Genomic DNA, 16,209 nt, shown 5'->3' with positions numbered 1-16,209 from the left:
AACAATAACCCTTTGCAACTCTGCGAAGAGGGTTACCGGTCCAGTTGGGCCTGATCCAGCCACAAGGCTCTCCTGACCTTGTGTTCTTCCCTTCCTTGCAGCAAACATTTGAGGCCCACCCGGAGGAAGAAGCAAGCGTCACCCACATGATCAAGGCGGGCAGTGGCGTGTGGATGGCCTTCTCCTGTGGCTCCTCCGTCCGGCTCTTCCACACCGAAACGCTTGAGCATCTGCAGGAGATCAACATCGCCACGCGGACCACTTTTGCCCTGCCAGGTAGGCAGGGGACCACCAAGAGTGACAATAGCTCTGGATATTCCTGGCCTGGCAGCCAAAATTGGCACCACTGTGAGGCCATGCATGTCTGGGAGGGACAACTAAGTTTTACTCATTGAAATTACCAGAGGATCCCCTTGAATTTCAGTGGGTTCCTTCCTTCCTTCCTTCCTTCCTTCCTTCCTTCTTCGGTGATCCCTCATAGCCGAGTATGATTGTCTTCCATAAACATGGTTTTAACAGTGAATCCGTAAGTGACCATTGAGGCCAATTCTGGATCCACACATCCTTCCACAGTGGGGACATTGGTTTCCGGGTGGGAGTTGATCACGGTGAGGGTTTGCCAAGCATGCCTTCCTCCTAGCACGTTTCTCCCTTTCGTCCTGATTTCAAGCATCTTCAAAGCCCATGACACCTTCGGTAAAAGCTGTTCTCCAGTTGGAGCACTTGCAGGCCAGTGTTTCCCAGTTGTCGGTGTTTATACTACATTTTTTTAAGGTTTGCCTTGAGAGAGTCTTTAAACCTCTTTTGTCGACCACCGGCATTACACTTTCCATTTTTAAGTTTGGAATAGAGCGGTTGCTTTGGAGGATGATAATCAGGCATCCAAACAACATGACCAGTCCAACAAAGTTGATGTTGGAGATTTTACACTGAGTAGGACTAGCATTAGACATAACCCAGAGAAGCCTTCTCCCAGCTGTTAGAGAATCACTGAGTTGTAGAGTTGGAAAGCACCCAGAGTCTATCTAGCCCAACCTCCTATGATGCAGGAGTCACAGCTAGAGAATCACCGGCAAATGGCCAGCCAACCTCTGTTCAAAAACCCCCAAGGAAGGAGAGTCCCCTACCTTGCAAGGGAGTCCATTCCACTGTCAAATGGCTCTTATCGTCATCAAGTTAGTTGGAATCTCTTTTCTTGAAATTCGAATCTGTTGGTTCACAACCTACCCACTGGAGCAGCAGAAAACAAGCTTGCTCTGCCTTCCGTGATATTTTGTTGTTGTTTAGTCATTTAGTCATGTCCGAATCTTTGTGACCCCCTGGACCAGAGCACGCCAGGCACTCCTGTTTTCCACTGCCTCCCGCAGCTTGGTCAAACTCATGCTGGTAGCTTCGAGAACACTGTCCAACCATCTCGTCCTCTGTCCTCCCCTTCTCCTTGGGCCCTCCATCTTTCCCAACATCAGGATCTTTTCCAGGGTGTCTTCTGTTCTCAGGAGGTGGCCAAAGTATTGGAGCCTCAGCTTCAGGGTCTGTCCTTCCAGTGAGCACTCAGGGCTGATCTCCTTCAGAATGGATGCGTTTGATCTTCTTGCAGTCCATGGGACTCTCAAGAGTCTCCTCCAGCACCATAATTCGAAAGCATCAATTCTTCGGCGATCAGCCTTCTCGATGGTCCAGCTCTCTCTTCCATACATCACTACTGGGAAAACAATACCTTTAACTATACGGACCTTTGTCGGCAAGGTGATGTGTCTGATACAGCCCCCCACCAAGAAGACGGCAAACATTTGGTCCTTGGATGGATAGCTCAGCTGGTTAGAGCATGGTGCTGATAATGTCAAGGTTGCAGGTTCGTATGGGGCAGCTGCATATTCCTGCATTGCAGGGGGTTGGGCTAGATGACCGTCAGGGTCCCTTCGAACTCTACACTTCTATGGCAGGGCTAGATCAAATGGACAGAATTGAAAGGAAAGGTGGATTTGCTGCTGAACATTAACAGTAAGAGCTGTTCGACAGTGGAACAGCCTCCCTCAGGACTCTCCTTCCTTGGAGGTTTTTCAGCAGAGGTTGGATGGCCACCTGTCATGGATGCTTTAGCTGAGATTCCTGCACTGCGGGGGTTGGACTAGATGACCCTCAGGGTCCCATACAACTCTCTGATTCTATGATTACGAGAAGCATCTCTGCCATGGAAGCAGGTAGGCAGCAGAAGTGAGGACTTAGAGAAGGTGATCGGTTCTCCCTTGCTAGGATGTCATCGAGCAGGGAAACTTGGCTGCCATTTGGTGTGCATGAGTGTCCAGCTCTGGACTTCCTGAACTGGGATTCATTGAATTGTAGAGTTGGAAGGGACCACCAAAGGTCTTCTAGTCCACCTCACCCGCAATGCAGGAATCACATCTCAAGAATGCATGGCGGAATGCTATCCCATCATTGTTTAAAAACCTCCACCTTCTGAGGTTAACTGTTCCACTGCTGTTGTTGTTGTTGGTTTTTTTTTTACTTTATTTTGACAAAGTAATGATAATAAATAAGAATAAAATGTGCACCCCACCCCCGAGACCATTCCATTCTAACTATCCAACCTCCCAAATTTTCAACGCCTCTTGCGATGGTTTGATCCCTTTCTGTTTTAACAGTACAGTGGTACCTCAGGTTACAGATGCTTCAGGTTACAGACACTTCAGGTTACAGACTCCGCTAACCCAGAAAAAGTACCTCAGGTTAAGAACTTTGCTTCAGGATGAGAACAGAAATCCCGTGGCAGTGGCGTGGTGGCAGCGGAAGGCCCCATTAGCTAAAGTGGTACCTCAGGCTAAGAACAGTTTCAGGTTAAGAACGGTCCTTCAGAACAAATTAAGTTCTTAACCTGAGGTACCACTGTACAAATTCTACAAACACCTTCCATATCTCCTCAAAATCATTTCTCCCGCATGTTCCCCATCTTTCTTCCACTGTTGAACAGCTCTTGGAGAAGTGGGCTTGGACCTGATAGCTCCATCTCTCCTTCCTTCTGCCAAGTCAACCCAACTGCCACCACAACCGCAACCACAAATTCTTTGTTAATTTTATTTCTGTTGCAGCCACCCTGCCCTGCGCCTTTCTTAGACTTCTCTCTCCCCTCCCCACTTTCTTCCATCTGCAAGATGGAGTAATTGTGCAATTAGGACTAAATGCATTAGCTGTTTAAAGTGTTTCATGGCTCTCTCCCTTTTTTTAAAAAAAGATTTTTTTAAAAAACACACCCCCTTATTTAAAAAAAAGAATCGCTGCTTCTCTTCTCCTTCCCTTGGAGCGAGCATTTTAATTTTGGTATTAATGCATATTTGAACTTAAGCTCTCCCATCCTTTTTAACTAGACAGGCCGTTAATAAAGTCTTTCTCGCAGAGAGGCCCCGGCCTTTTAAAAGCGGTAGATCTATTAGCCGGGACGGAGTCTGACGTTGCGGCATTAAGCCTCCGAGATAAAATATTTATTCTCCGTTAAGAGTCCCACCCGCCATCTCTTCCCCGAAGAGCAGGGGGCAGAAGAAGCCTTATCAGCATGGCTATGATCTGGGTGTGCCCCCTCTTGTAGCTCCCATTCATTATTCTTCAATTCTTCTTGCAAAAAGCTTGTTGGAACTTACTGCCTTATGCTGAGTCAAACCGTTGTCCACACAGACCGGCAGGCACCTCTCCAGGAGTTCAGACAGAGATCTTACCTAGAGATTGAAATGGAGGCCTTGTGCATGCTCTACCTCTGAGCTACAGTCTTTTCCTTAAAAACAAAGCGTTCTTCTAGTCCTCATCGTTCTGAAGGAGTCAGACCCTTAGTCCTTAGCTCAGTGTTGCCTTCACTGTCCGGCAGGGTTTAAGGCTGAGGCCTTGCCTACTCCTTCTGCATGCAGAGCAGAAGCTTCACCTCTGAGCTACAGCCCTTCCAGTATAATTTGGAATCTGTGGGTCTCTGCCTTCCCTGTGCTTTATCCTTGCAAAACATCTACTGAGTTAGACTTGTGGCTCAAGGGTGCCTTAAGCAGAACCTGCCCTAGAAATGATGGCATCAGCCATTTAATCCAGGGCTGGGGGAACTTTTTTTCTAGATTAGGACCACATTTCCTCCCACATAACCTCCCAAGGGCTGCATGCGAGGGCAGGGCTAGAAGGAAAAGTCGGCAAGGCAGTAGAGGCCAATTTTACCTTTGTAGAGCAAGCTTGCTTTTGTAAAAAAAACCTATCTCCGTCTTCCATGCAAGAGGCATCATCAGACCTCAAGGATGTGTCCCACCCAGCAGGAAGATAAGGGAGGAAACAAAATCAGGGTGGTGAGAGGTTCTAGCCTGGTGAGCATTCTGAGGACCAGGGCAGAGAGGTTTTTGAGGGCTCCATCCAGCCCCCATCCCAGAGCTTCTTCACCCTTCTTTTAATCAATTCATTGGTCAGATCAATTGATTCCTACCCAAACCCGATCACTTTACTGGCAACTCCCCATTTACGCAGGGGTATTTTAGGCCCTGCTAATTGATTGCTGTCCTTTACCTTCACCCTTTTACCTTCTATGAGTCTATTATTTGCATAAGCCACTTCAAGACCCCTTTTAGCCAAAGAGGTTAGGGTAGAAATACCATAAGGCAAGACGCGGGTGGCGCTGTCGTCTAAACTGCAGAGCCCAGGGCTTGCTGATCAGAAGGTTGACAGTTTGAATCCCCGCAACAGGGTGAGCTCCCGTTGCTCAGTCCCTGCTCCTGCCAACCTAGCAGTTCGAAAGCAGGTCAAAGTGCAAGTAGATAAATAGGTACCGCTCCGGCGGGAAGGTAAACGGCATTTCTGTGCGCTGCTCTGGTTTGCCTGAAGCAGCTTAGTCATGCTGGCCACATGACCCAGAAGCTGTACGCTGGCTCCCTTGGTCAGTAAAGCGAGATGAGCGCCGCAACCCCAGAGTCGGTCATGACTGGACCTAATGGTCAGGGGTCCCTTTACCTTTAATTGATCGGGCATCACATTTTAGAAAGGTTTCAAGTATTATTATTTTTTTACAAGGTGACTTACGAAAGCTGGAGATGGCAGGGACCACGTTCAGAGTGTCTGGGGGGATGTTGCGGGTTGGGGTGGGGGCTTCTTCTGAGATGTGGTCACAGCAGGCTGCCGTCTAAAAGCAAAGCCTGCATTCGTCCCTCCCCCACAAGTCCTCGCTCTTTTCATATGCAAATATATGCAGGTTTAATCAGCAGAGATGTGCATTTAATCAACAACAGATTCCCTCAGTTGGATGCCTGGCCCGACTTCAGAAATCACTATATGAAATTGGTGTCCTTTCACGGCAACCCTTGTGAGAGAGACCACCTCGTCTGTTGAGTGGGATGGCTGGCCTCACCCTGGCTGAGTGTTGGTGGGTTTTGGGGACAGGGTCGTTCTTCGCACAAGTGAGTAGTTAAAAAACGGAATTTGCTCTCACAAGAGGCCGCAACAGCCACCCACTTAGAGGACATTGAAAGAGGATGGAAATTCTAGAGTTGGAAGGTCACGCCCAGCAATGTAGGAATCAACGCTAAAGAATCCCTGACAGACAGACATCCAAACTCTGCTTAAAAAATCCGAGGAAGGAGAGTCTATCACCTTTTGATAGCCACCTCTGTTGAACAGCTCTTACTGTCCTGATGTTCATTCAAAATCTCCTTTTTGGGAGCCATTGTTTCGGTTCCTACCCTCCAGAGCAGAAGAAAACAAGCTCGCTCTATCCTCCATGGGACAGCCCTTCAGATATTTGAAGATGGCTATCATATCGCAGTGAGAGATTTTACTTTCTTGGGCTCCATGATCACTGCAGATGGTGACAGCATCCACGAAATTAAAAGACGCTGCTTCCTGGGAGAAAAGTGATGACAAACCTAGACAGCATCTTAAAAAGCAGAGACATCACCTTGCCGACAAAGGTCCGTATAGTTAAAGGTATGGTTTTCCCAGTAGTGATGTATGGAAGTGAGAGCTGGACCATAAAGAAGTCTGATCACCGAAGAATTGATGCTTTTGAATTACGATGCTGGAGGAGACTCTTGAGAGTCCCATGGACTGCAAGAAGATCAAACCTATCCATTCTGAAGGAAGTCAGCCCTGAGTGCTCAAAGGAAGGACAGATCGTGAAGCTGAGACTCCAATACTTTGGGCACCTCATGAGAAGAGAAGACTCCCTGGAAAAGACCCTGATGTTGGGAAAGATGGAGGGCACAAGGAGAAGGGGACGACAGAGGACGAGATGGTTGGACAGTGTTCTCGAAGCTACTAACCTGAGTTTGACCAAACTGCGGGAGGCAGTGGAAGACAGGAGTGCCTGGCGTGCTCTGGTCCAGGGGGTCACGAAGAGTTGGACATGACTAAACGACTAAAAAACAACAACAATCATAACTCCTCCCAGTGTCCTCTTTTCCAGGCTAAACATACCCAGCGCCTTCAACTGCTCCTCATATGGCTTGGTTTCCAAACCCTTGATAATCTCAGTCACCCTCCTCTGCACACATTCCATCTCGTCAACATCCTCATTCAATTGTGTTGCCCAGAACTGAACACAGCACTCTAGATGTTCTCCGACCAAGGCTAAACATACCCAACCTCCACATCCGTTCATCCAAAGGCTTGATTTCCAGACCTGTCATCCTCTTGGTCACCCTCCTCTGCACATATTCAACAAATTCATGGAAGAAGACCAGGCTGTCAATGGCTACTATCCAGCACTGCTATTTTCTCCCTCCACTGATGGAGGCCACTTGCTGTGAATTACAGGAAGGGAGGAGTTGTCCCACCCAGGTCTTGCATTTGGCCTTTCCACTAGGGCATCTGCAAGAACAGGAAGCTGGGCTAGATATTTTAAACCAGAGGGGAGCTAACCTGTAGCTCTCTAGATGTTGTCGGACCCCAGTGCCCACTGTTCTTCACCACCATCCAGCAACATCTGGAGGGCCGCAAGTTCCTCATCCCTGAACTGGACCATCACTTGCCTTTACTTCCCCTCTAGCTACCTCCATCACAATGTTTTACACCCCTGCATTCAAAGAAGGCAGAGTTCTGATGGAGGCAGCTAGGGAGGCAGGGAAGGTGAGTGATGGTCTGGGATGGGGAAAGCCGTGGACGTTGTTGGACCTTTCATCTACCTGGTCAAGGTTGGGGATTATGACCACCTATGATCCTCACCCCTGTTCTGTGGATCAAATGAGTTTTGCAGTGGGTGGGTGTCGTGTGCACTTTTATTATAAAATTTGCAAACATATATCCGTTGTTGAGCTATTATAATGAATCCCACCCATGATCTTCAATTTCAAGTAGAAGTGTTTGATTTTTTGGCTTCTGGGGGAAAAATAAAACCTTTCTAATAAACAATGAAAGGTCACCGGTTCTCATTAAAACAGATTCTGCTTTCTGGCGCGAGACAATTTAGCTAAAATAAGCAGATTCACATGTGCCTCTGTGTTTCCCCCCGTTTTCCTTTTGCGGATCTTTCGCTCCCCCCCCCCCAGCCAAAATCATATCATTCCCTCGCTCCACTAATTGCATTAAGATAGTAGTTCTTGATAATTCCTAATTAAATTCATTGTATGAATCAATGAAATAAAACACCGTTAAGACCCAAACATACAACCGTCTCGGCGATTCCGAAAATAGAATTTGTACCGTTAGACCAATATTGCCGAATTAATTGTTCCGGCCCGCCTTTATTTGCTTTATGAATGCCTTCCCGTGAAATGTCCCAAAGTGATTAGCCATAAAACAACAGCCATAAAAACAGATATAAATACCATTTCCAGTCCAACACGAAGAAAACCTAGGCTAGAAATCTCCACTTAAAAGGTTTGCTGATGGAAGAATACTGCTTTCTGCCTTCCTAATTATTCAGGAATCTTCTTTGGGTGGGGATCTGCTGTTTGGTGATGAGGCAGAGATAGACCAGTTTGATCCTCATCTATATTTCCCTTTCATTACGGGTGGGGAGGAATTAAATTTGGCTTGTGTTTATGGGTGAACCTACCAGCCGATGTTAGAATTTCTGCTCCGCGATTGCAGTCATGGTTGTGAAACTGTCTTTGCACCGAAGACCACCTGGTGCCTTCAATATACAGTTTCTGGTGAATGCTGAACCTCTTCCCACCCAGCTTTTGACAGTCAAGGTGTATATTTATAGCACTCACCTTATTTCTGTGATTGTAAGTTGTTTTAAATTGATTTTGGCACCGTGCCACAATGTTGCATTTTTATGTCGCAACCTGTCCTGGGAACTTAGGGTGAAGGGCAAGTGATTAGAAATATTATTATATATTATCATGTCCCATTATCATTTTCTGAAACAATACGTTGTGGAAGAAAATCAAACCCTACAATTAGGGTAAAGGTCTGTCTATTAAGACAAAGCAATTGCATTGCAGAAGACCTGCCCCCCAATCAGCTAGACTCTCTTCTGAACTAATCAATAGGCTTTTCTGCTTATTGATGGAGCTAACAGCTTTTTATATGGATGACAGAAGTTGTCGCAACCCGGTTATTAAGAAACTAGCCTTACAGGAGAAACACAGGGAAAAAACAGCATTGCTGAAATCAAACGTTGCATCCTTCCCCCAGTCTTTCATCTTCTCTCCCACTTTCCAGCCAATTTTTTCCTTATGCTCTAAGAGAGATGTGGCCTTATGAATTTAAGATCTGAACAGGCTCAAGTCCATTACAGGCTTAGGGCCCCACAGACCCCAGAGCCAGACATGGAGCTTGCGGATTGTGAACCTGATCAAATTTGCAGATGACACCAAAGTGGGAGGGGTGGCTAACACCCCAGAGGACAGGATCACACTTCAAAATGACCTTGACAGATTAGAGAACTGGGCCAAAACAAACAAGATGAATTTTAACAGGGAGAAATGTAAAGTATTGCACTTGGGCAAAAAAAATGAGAGGCACAAATACAAGATGGGTGACACCTGGCTTGAGAGCAGTACATGTGAAAAGGATCTAGGAGTCTTGGTTGGCCACAAACTTGACAAGAGCCAACAGTGTGATGCGGCAGCTAAAAAAGCCAATGCAATTCTGGGCTGCATCAATAGGAGTATAGCATCTAGATCAAGGGAAGTAATAGTGCCACTGTATTCTGCTCTGGTCAGACCTCACCTGGAGTACTGTGTCCAGTTCTGGGCACCACAGTTCAAGAAGGACACTGACAAACTGGAACGTGTCCAGAGGAGGGCAACCAAAATGGTCAAAGGCCTGGAAACGATGCCTTATGAGGAACGGCTAAGGGAGCTGGGCATGTTTAGCCTGGAGAAGAGGAGGTTAAGGGGTGATATGATAGCCATGTTCAAATATATAAAAGGATGTCCCATAGAGGAGGGAGAAAGGTTGTTTTCTGCTGCTCCAGAGAAGTGGACACGGAGCAATGGATCCAAACTACAAGAAAGAAGATTCCACCTAAACATTAGGAAGAACTTCCTGACAGTAAGAGCTGTTCGACAGTGGAATTTGCTGCCAAGGAGTGTGGTGGAGTCTCCTTCTTTGGAGGTCTTTAAGCAGAGGCTTGACAACCATATGTCAGGAGTGCTCTGATGGTGTTTCCTGCTTGGCAGGGGGTTGGACTCGATGGCCCTTGTGGTCTCTTCCAACTCTATGATTCTATGATTTTATGATTCTATGAAATGCAGGGATCCTTCGAGATCTGCCCTCCTCCGAATTTTGCAGTGAAGTTCTCTCGCCAAGTCCCGCGTTCAGAAGTGCATACACTACAGGGGTGCAAAGTGTACATGACAACTGTGTGTGTTAGTGACATACACAAAAAGGCAAGTTCTGTTAGGGGAAATCACTTTGTAAAAGGTAATAATCAGGAGAGTGTATCTTAGGCAAAATTGCAAACGGTTAGGCGAAATTTGCTCTAAAAGCTCGTGAATTTTCTTGAGGGCTCTCTCTGTTTGTGTATAATATCTCAAACTGACATGCAACTGGGGAGAACTGAGTTAAAGATTTGAAAAAGGGGAAACAGAAATTGACCGAGGAGCTGGAATAGTTTTAATTTTGGCACATAATTTTTTATTGATTTTCACAAATTTTCCTAATTTTCAATCTATGTTTTTTCTTGAAATTTTGACTTCCCAGCCTTTCCTCCATGATGGTTCTAACCCCCCCCCCCATATCTGTGGCTTTATATAACATACTTTTATCAAATACATTGATCCTCTATTTCGCTTACTGTTTTCATTCGGTTGCTGTAATTCAAACCGTGCCCCATGTTTTCATTTGAAAATAAGATCAAGGAACCCAGAATGCTGACAGATTTCCCCATCCCTGCCGGGGATATGGGCTGCTGGATGTGTTGCTGAATAGGAACCACCCCCTCTAACTCTTAACTCACGAACTCCCTCTCTTGTTCGATCACTTCTCCTCCGCTTCACCTGTTCCAGGGTGGGATCCATGCCTCCTTCCTGTTCATCGTTGCTGCTGTTGCTAACCAGAGAGACAGGAGAGCTAATCTGTCTTGACACTCAAAACATGTTAATTTGCAGCAGTGGGTTAACCAATTGATTGTCCCCTTGGAGTGGAAAGCAATGCAGGGCTCATCTCCTTTGGCAAGGAAGGGGCACCCATGCCACAGGTAAGGTAAAGGGACCCCTGACCATTAGGTCCAGTTGTGGCCTACTCTGGGGTTTCAGCGCTCATCTGACTTTACTGGCCGAGGGAGCTGGTGTGCAGCTTCCGGGTCATGTGGCCAGCATGACTAAGCTGCTTCTGGCGAACCAGAGCAGCGCACGGAAACGCCGTTTACCTTCCCACCAGAGCGGTACCTATTTATCTACTTGCACTTTGACGTGCTTTCAAACTGCTAGGTTGGCAGGAGCTGGGACCGAGCAACGGGAGCTCACCCCATCGCGGGGATTTGAACCGCCGACCTTTTGATCAGCAAGTCCTAGGCTCTGTGGTTTAACCCACAGCGCCACCCGCGTCCCCTACCCATGCCATAGAAGGGTCAAATTGGTCCATTTTTTGTTCTATCAGGCCACATTCGCACCATCCATTTAAAGTACTACAATACCACTTTAAACAGTATGGGCTTCCCCCAAAGAATCTTGGGAACTATAGCTTGTCAAGGGCGCTGACCTCTATATTCCCCTTGCAGAAGTATAATTCCCAGAGATCCCCAAGAAGAGGTGTTGACTGTTCATCTACTCTAGGAATTGTAGCCCTGGGAGGTCTTCTTCCTCTTCCTCTTCCTCTTCCTCTTATTCTTCATTTATGCTTTTCAGATTTATACATTTCACTAATTTTACAATCATTTTAACATTTCAAACTTCGACTTTCTTCCCCCTCTTTCTGTGGTTTAAATTAAATTTATTTTTAATATCTTCTGCATATCCAAATTAACTTAATTTGCTCATTTATTCATCTGCTTCATACTCGTAAAACCACAGGTTATTCCAGTAATCCTGCCAACGTTCTTATCTGTTTACAATTTATCTATAAATACTCAATAAACCATTTCCATTTTTTAAAATAAAAAGTTTGTTATCTTGATTTCTTATTCTTCTGGTAAGTTTCGCCCTTTCTGCATATTCCACAAGTTTTTGTATCCATTCTTCTTTGCTGGGACTTCTGCTTCTTTCCATTTTGGGGCGAGTAACATTCTTGCCGCTGTAGTCGCATACATGAATAAGTTTCTATACAGTTTAAAGGGGGCTTCTAACAGATCTCAGCTCACAGTAATGAGATTAATTTATGTCGGGATATTTTGGTTGACTTGCCATTGGGGGAAGGGCTCAGCGGTAGAACACCTGTTTGGCATGCAGAAGGTCGTAGGCTCAGTCCCCAGCATCATCTACAGGTAGGGCTGACTTCTGCCAGTCTGTGATGACAACATTGAATTTGATGTACAATTCGCTTTCTTGTTCCTGTCTCCTGTTGCTTCATTCTGCTTGCTGGCGGGTGTCCCCTATGGCTATAGAAGTCCCAGGAAGAATGGTTTGGGGTAGTTTGTGGCTAATCTACCTTTACAGGCCAAAAATGGGTAACAGCTTTTGCTCCTCCAGTTAATCTGCCCTTCCCTTTCTTCCCATAGGCCAGAAGAATGTCCGCGTCACCAGCCTTCTGATTTGCCAGGGCCTTCTCTGGGTTGGCACCGACCAAGGCATCTTGGTCCTTTTGCCTGTGCCCAGATTGGAGGGGATCCCCAAGATCACAGGTGAGTCTCCTTCTGAACGATGGGGGTGGAGACGCTCCTTCAGGTATACAGGACCGAGGCTGTTTAGGGCTTTACACGTCAGCACCAACACTTTGAATTGTGCTCAGAAATGTGCTGGGAGCCAATGTAGGTCTTTCAAGACTGGGGTTATGTGGTCTCGGCAGCCGCCCCCAGTCACCAGTCTAGCTGCTGCGTTCTGGATTAGTTGTAGTTTCCGGGTCACCTTCAAAGGTAGCCCTATGTAGAGCACATTGCAGTAGTCCAAGTGGGAGATAACTAGAGCATGTACCACACTGGCGAGACAGTCCATGGGCAGGTAGGGTCTCAGCCTGCGTACCAGGTGGAGCTGGTAGACAGATGCCCTGGATACAGATAGGGGTAGCTAGTGGGGCAGCAAAGGCAAGTGATGTTCAGAGGGTGAAGGAGGTTGCAGCAGTGAGGGACCTGCTGTTAGACTCCAGCTCCCAGCTGCCCCAGACAGCAAGGCAAAGAAGCCCCAGAGTCTACCACCTTCCATTAATTTAAATAGGTCTACACTAAGTAAGACTTAGATGGCTACCATACCATCATTTTATTGCTCAGATATTTTTTTTGTGGGGGTGGAGGGGTGTCTCCATGAGGCCAAGTCACACGACGCATGTTGTTGGAGTGGAAGCGGAAATTTGATTTTTGCTTTTGGAGCTGGGTTGAGAGAATTGCATTTGCTTCATCTTATTTATTCATTAGTTGCATTTATATAATCCTGTGTTTTCCTCCCAAGGAGCTCAAGGTAGGTCTTCTCCCCCTCCTCCTTTTATCCCCACAACCACCTTGTGAGGTAGGCTAGGCTGGGAGATGTAGGGCTTGGCCCAAGGTCACCCAGTGAGCTCCATGGCTGAGTGTGTGGGGCAGATTTGAACCCTGGTCTGTCCCAGGTCCTAGCCCAGTTTTTCCCAAACTTTGGGTCTTCAGCTGTTTTGGGACTACAACTCTCATCACCCCTAGCTAGCAGGTCAGGGATGATGGGAATTGTAGTCCGAAAAAACCACTAGAGACCCAAGTTTGGGAAGCACTGTCCTAGCCTGATGAGAGCCAGTGTGGTGTAGTGGTTAAGAGTGGTAGTCTCGTAATCTGGGGCACCGGGTTCGCGTTTCCGCTCCTTCACATGCAGCTGCTGGGTGACCTTGGGCTAGTCACACTTCTCTGAAGTCTCTCAGCCCCACTCACCTCACAGAGTGTTTGCTGTGGGGGAGGAAGGGAAAGGAGAATGTTAGCCGCTTTGAGACTCCTTAAAGGTAAAGGTAAAGGGACCCCTGACCATTAGGTCCAGTCGTGACCGACTCTGGGGTTGTGGTGCTCATCTCACTTTATTGGCTGAGGGAGCCGGTGTACAGCTTCCAGGCCATGTGGCCAGCATAACTAAGCCGCTTCTGGCAAACCAGAGCAGCGCACAGAAACGCCGTTTACCTTCCCGCCGGAGTGGTACCTTGCACTTTGACGTGCTTTTGAACTGCTAGGAGCGGGGACCGAGCAACGGGAGCTCACCCCGTTGCGGGGTTTAACTCCTTAGGGTAGTGATAAAGTGGGATATCAAATCCAAACTCTTCTTCTTCTTCTTCTCTAACCACTGCACCACTACTGCCCTTCTTAAAACAAATTTCTGCTATCTATGAAGCTGGTTTCTGTGTTCCTAAAAGGGCTCATGCATTTCTCTCTCCACTGCTCAGGGAAAGGTATGGTGTCCCTTAACGGCCACTGTGGCCCGGTGGAATTCCTGGCTGTCGCCCTCAGCACCCTGGCCCCGGACATTCTCAAGAGCGACAAGGAAGATGACCCCTCTGTGGATCCCGTATCTGCCAAGGATGAGAAGCCGGACAGCAAACCAGCGGATCTGGCTTCCCAGAACAGCCCTCAGATGAGGGAGCTCCGGAAAAAGGGCATTCTCCTGCAGTACCGCCTCCGTTCCACCTCTCACCTCCCCGGGCAGCTGCTCTCGATGCGAGAGGCGCCCTCCACCGGGAACGCCCCGGAGCACACCGAGGAGGACGGCTCCGTCTACGAGATGGCCGACGACCCAGACATTTGGGTCCACAACCGGCCGTGCGCCCGCGATGCTCACCGCAAGGAGATCTCCTCCCTGGCTGTGGTTTCTGGCGGGAGAGGCTACCGGAACTTCAACTCCAATGGCAAGCCGCCAGCCAGCAGTGAGACAGACAGTACCTTGTTGATATGGCAGGTCCCACTGATGCTATAACCCCGGCCCCATCTCATTGGCTGGCCGGCCGTCCCTCCCACAATGCCTTGCTTTGGGACACCTTGCAACGGTGTGTTGGGCTCGCCAAAGGTGGTGGCTGCATTCCCCCCATCCCCATGGACTCTCCCCCCTCCTCCTTAAATCTTTTGGGGGAAAACATCTTGCCTAAAAGAGGCTTCAAATTCCTTCTCTACTTTCCCCCCTCTCTCTCTGTTGCGATTGGAACACGCTTCAAGCCTCCCTGTTTGTTTGGAACACACACAAACGGTATGATCGTATCTCACGTGGGGGTTTGGTTCTGAGATTTCTGCATAGACACAAAAACCGTATGTTCAAGCTGCCCCAGCTTTCTGAGTCCTTCCCTAGCCAGAGCGCCGAGTGGGTTGGCTCTTGCAAGACTTCGCAGGGTCATCTGAGTTCTTGCAGGATCTCACTCAAGTATCCCCAGGTTTCCGGAGCTGGTGTGCCAAGAAGGCCTTGCCTCCCCAAGGAAGGCAGAGAGATTAAAAACTCTTTTTTGCATTGGGGAATCCAAGCAGACCTGGAGCAAAAAGAGCTTTCAAGGTCTCTTCCTTGCTTGGGGAGACCAGGCCGAAATGGTGTACTAGTTCTGGGGCGCTCTTGCGAGATCTTTCAGGGACTGTGTGACTTCTTGGGAGAGCTTTCCTAGACTTCTGAAGACAGCATCCTGAGAGGGCCTTGAGCAGTGCAGAAGGAGCTTTTAAATTCTTTCCCTTGCCTGTATTTATCTTGTGGGATTTCAGCCAACTGGACTTCAGTGATTGAAATTGTGCAAGTTAAATATGTTTGAGGTGCGATCACACTGTATGAAATAGAGAGATTTTGTTTTTTTGCAGTTCAAGGGGTTGTGTATTCTGACTCGGAGCACACCCACTGAAAAGAATGACGTTCACTTCAGAGGGTCTACTCTGAGTAGGAGACAACTCCGGACCTCTTATGTGCAGCCGTTTCGCATACTTACAAAACGAGCTTGCGGTTTTAAAAAAGAACTTTCCAGATGGCATAGGACTTGGCACCCTCCTTGCGGGTTTTGGAGGTGGGCCAAAATTCCCCCCACTCCCCCCACTGAATCCTCTTCTCTCCCTCCCCCCCCCCATAGCGGCATGAGGGTTTGTGTATCCATGTGTGAATATATATATGTAATATTAAAAGCCATGTACATTATTATGTTGTATAAATAAAATCTGTATATAGCGTGGGGGCATCTCGGGATGCCGGAATAAAGGTGTTTGGAAAAACGAGAGATCAACTGCAGTGGAAGCTTTGACATCTCCTTGACAGCTGCTGTGTCTGTTCCCACCGGGCTTGGATTAGAATCCCGCCAGCTAAGCAAAGCGTTTTGTCGTACGATGAGATGCGGAGACATTTCTCAAGCAACGCTGGAGGTGCCCAGTGGCTGGGTGCCCCTTGGGAGAAGAGATGAGCTGGAAACTCAATTTTGTGGGGCGCCTATGATGGTCCAAGCTTACCTGACCTCACAGGTGGCAAACCTTGCCCCCCTCTCATTCCTTTGCATTCCAAGTGGGCCGCAGCAGTACTTCGACACAGAACCCATGGGCCGCACGCTGCCTTGTGATGCAAGGCATGTGGAAGGGATGCCAAAATTTGAGGACCCCCCCCCCAGCAATTGCACTGCCTTTCCAATGCTCAGTGCCTTGCTTACCCAGCTTTGGGAAGGCGAGGAAGTTAAGGGCAATAATGGCAAGTGGTGGCAGAAGTTAAGGGCGGTGAAGGCAAATGATGGAGGAAGTTAGGGGCAGTAAAGGCAGGTAGTGAA

At 47.8% G+C, this 16,209-nt stretch overlaps 1 protein-coding gene across 9 annotated transcripts in view; it reads left to right on the top strand.

Annotated features, from left to right (window-relative positions):
* Positions 1-15,681, top strand: part of ARHGEF10L (Rho guanine nucleotide exchange factor 10 like) — a 136,244-nt gene extending 120,563 nt beyond the window's left edge. For all 9 annotated transcript variants that reach the window (XM_081870778.1, XM_081870777.1, XM_081870776.1 and 6 more), the window contains 3 exons: positions 102-276; positions 12,056-12,178; positions 13,885-15,681. In XM_081870778.1, coding sequence (XP_081726904.1) covers positions 102-276; positions 12,056-12,178; positions 13,885-14,411 — 825 coding nt within the window. In that variant the 3' untranslated portion in view covers positions 14,412-15,681. The remainder of the gene's footprint in view (positions 1-101; positions 277-12,055; positions 12,179-13,884) is intronic.
* The last annotated feature ends 528 nt before the right edge of the window (positions 15,682-16,209 follow it).

Source organism: Podarcis erhardii (assembly GCF_964252035.2).
Source record: "Podarcis erhardii genome assembly, chromosome: 7".
In the NCBI taxonomy this organism is placed as follows: Eukaryota; Metazoa; Chordata; class Lepidosauria; order Squamata; family Lacertidae; genus Podarcis; species Podarcis erhardii.
Note: the sequence above shows the minus strand (reverse complement) of the source record. Positions and strands in the feature narration are given on the sequence as shown.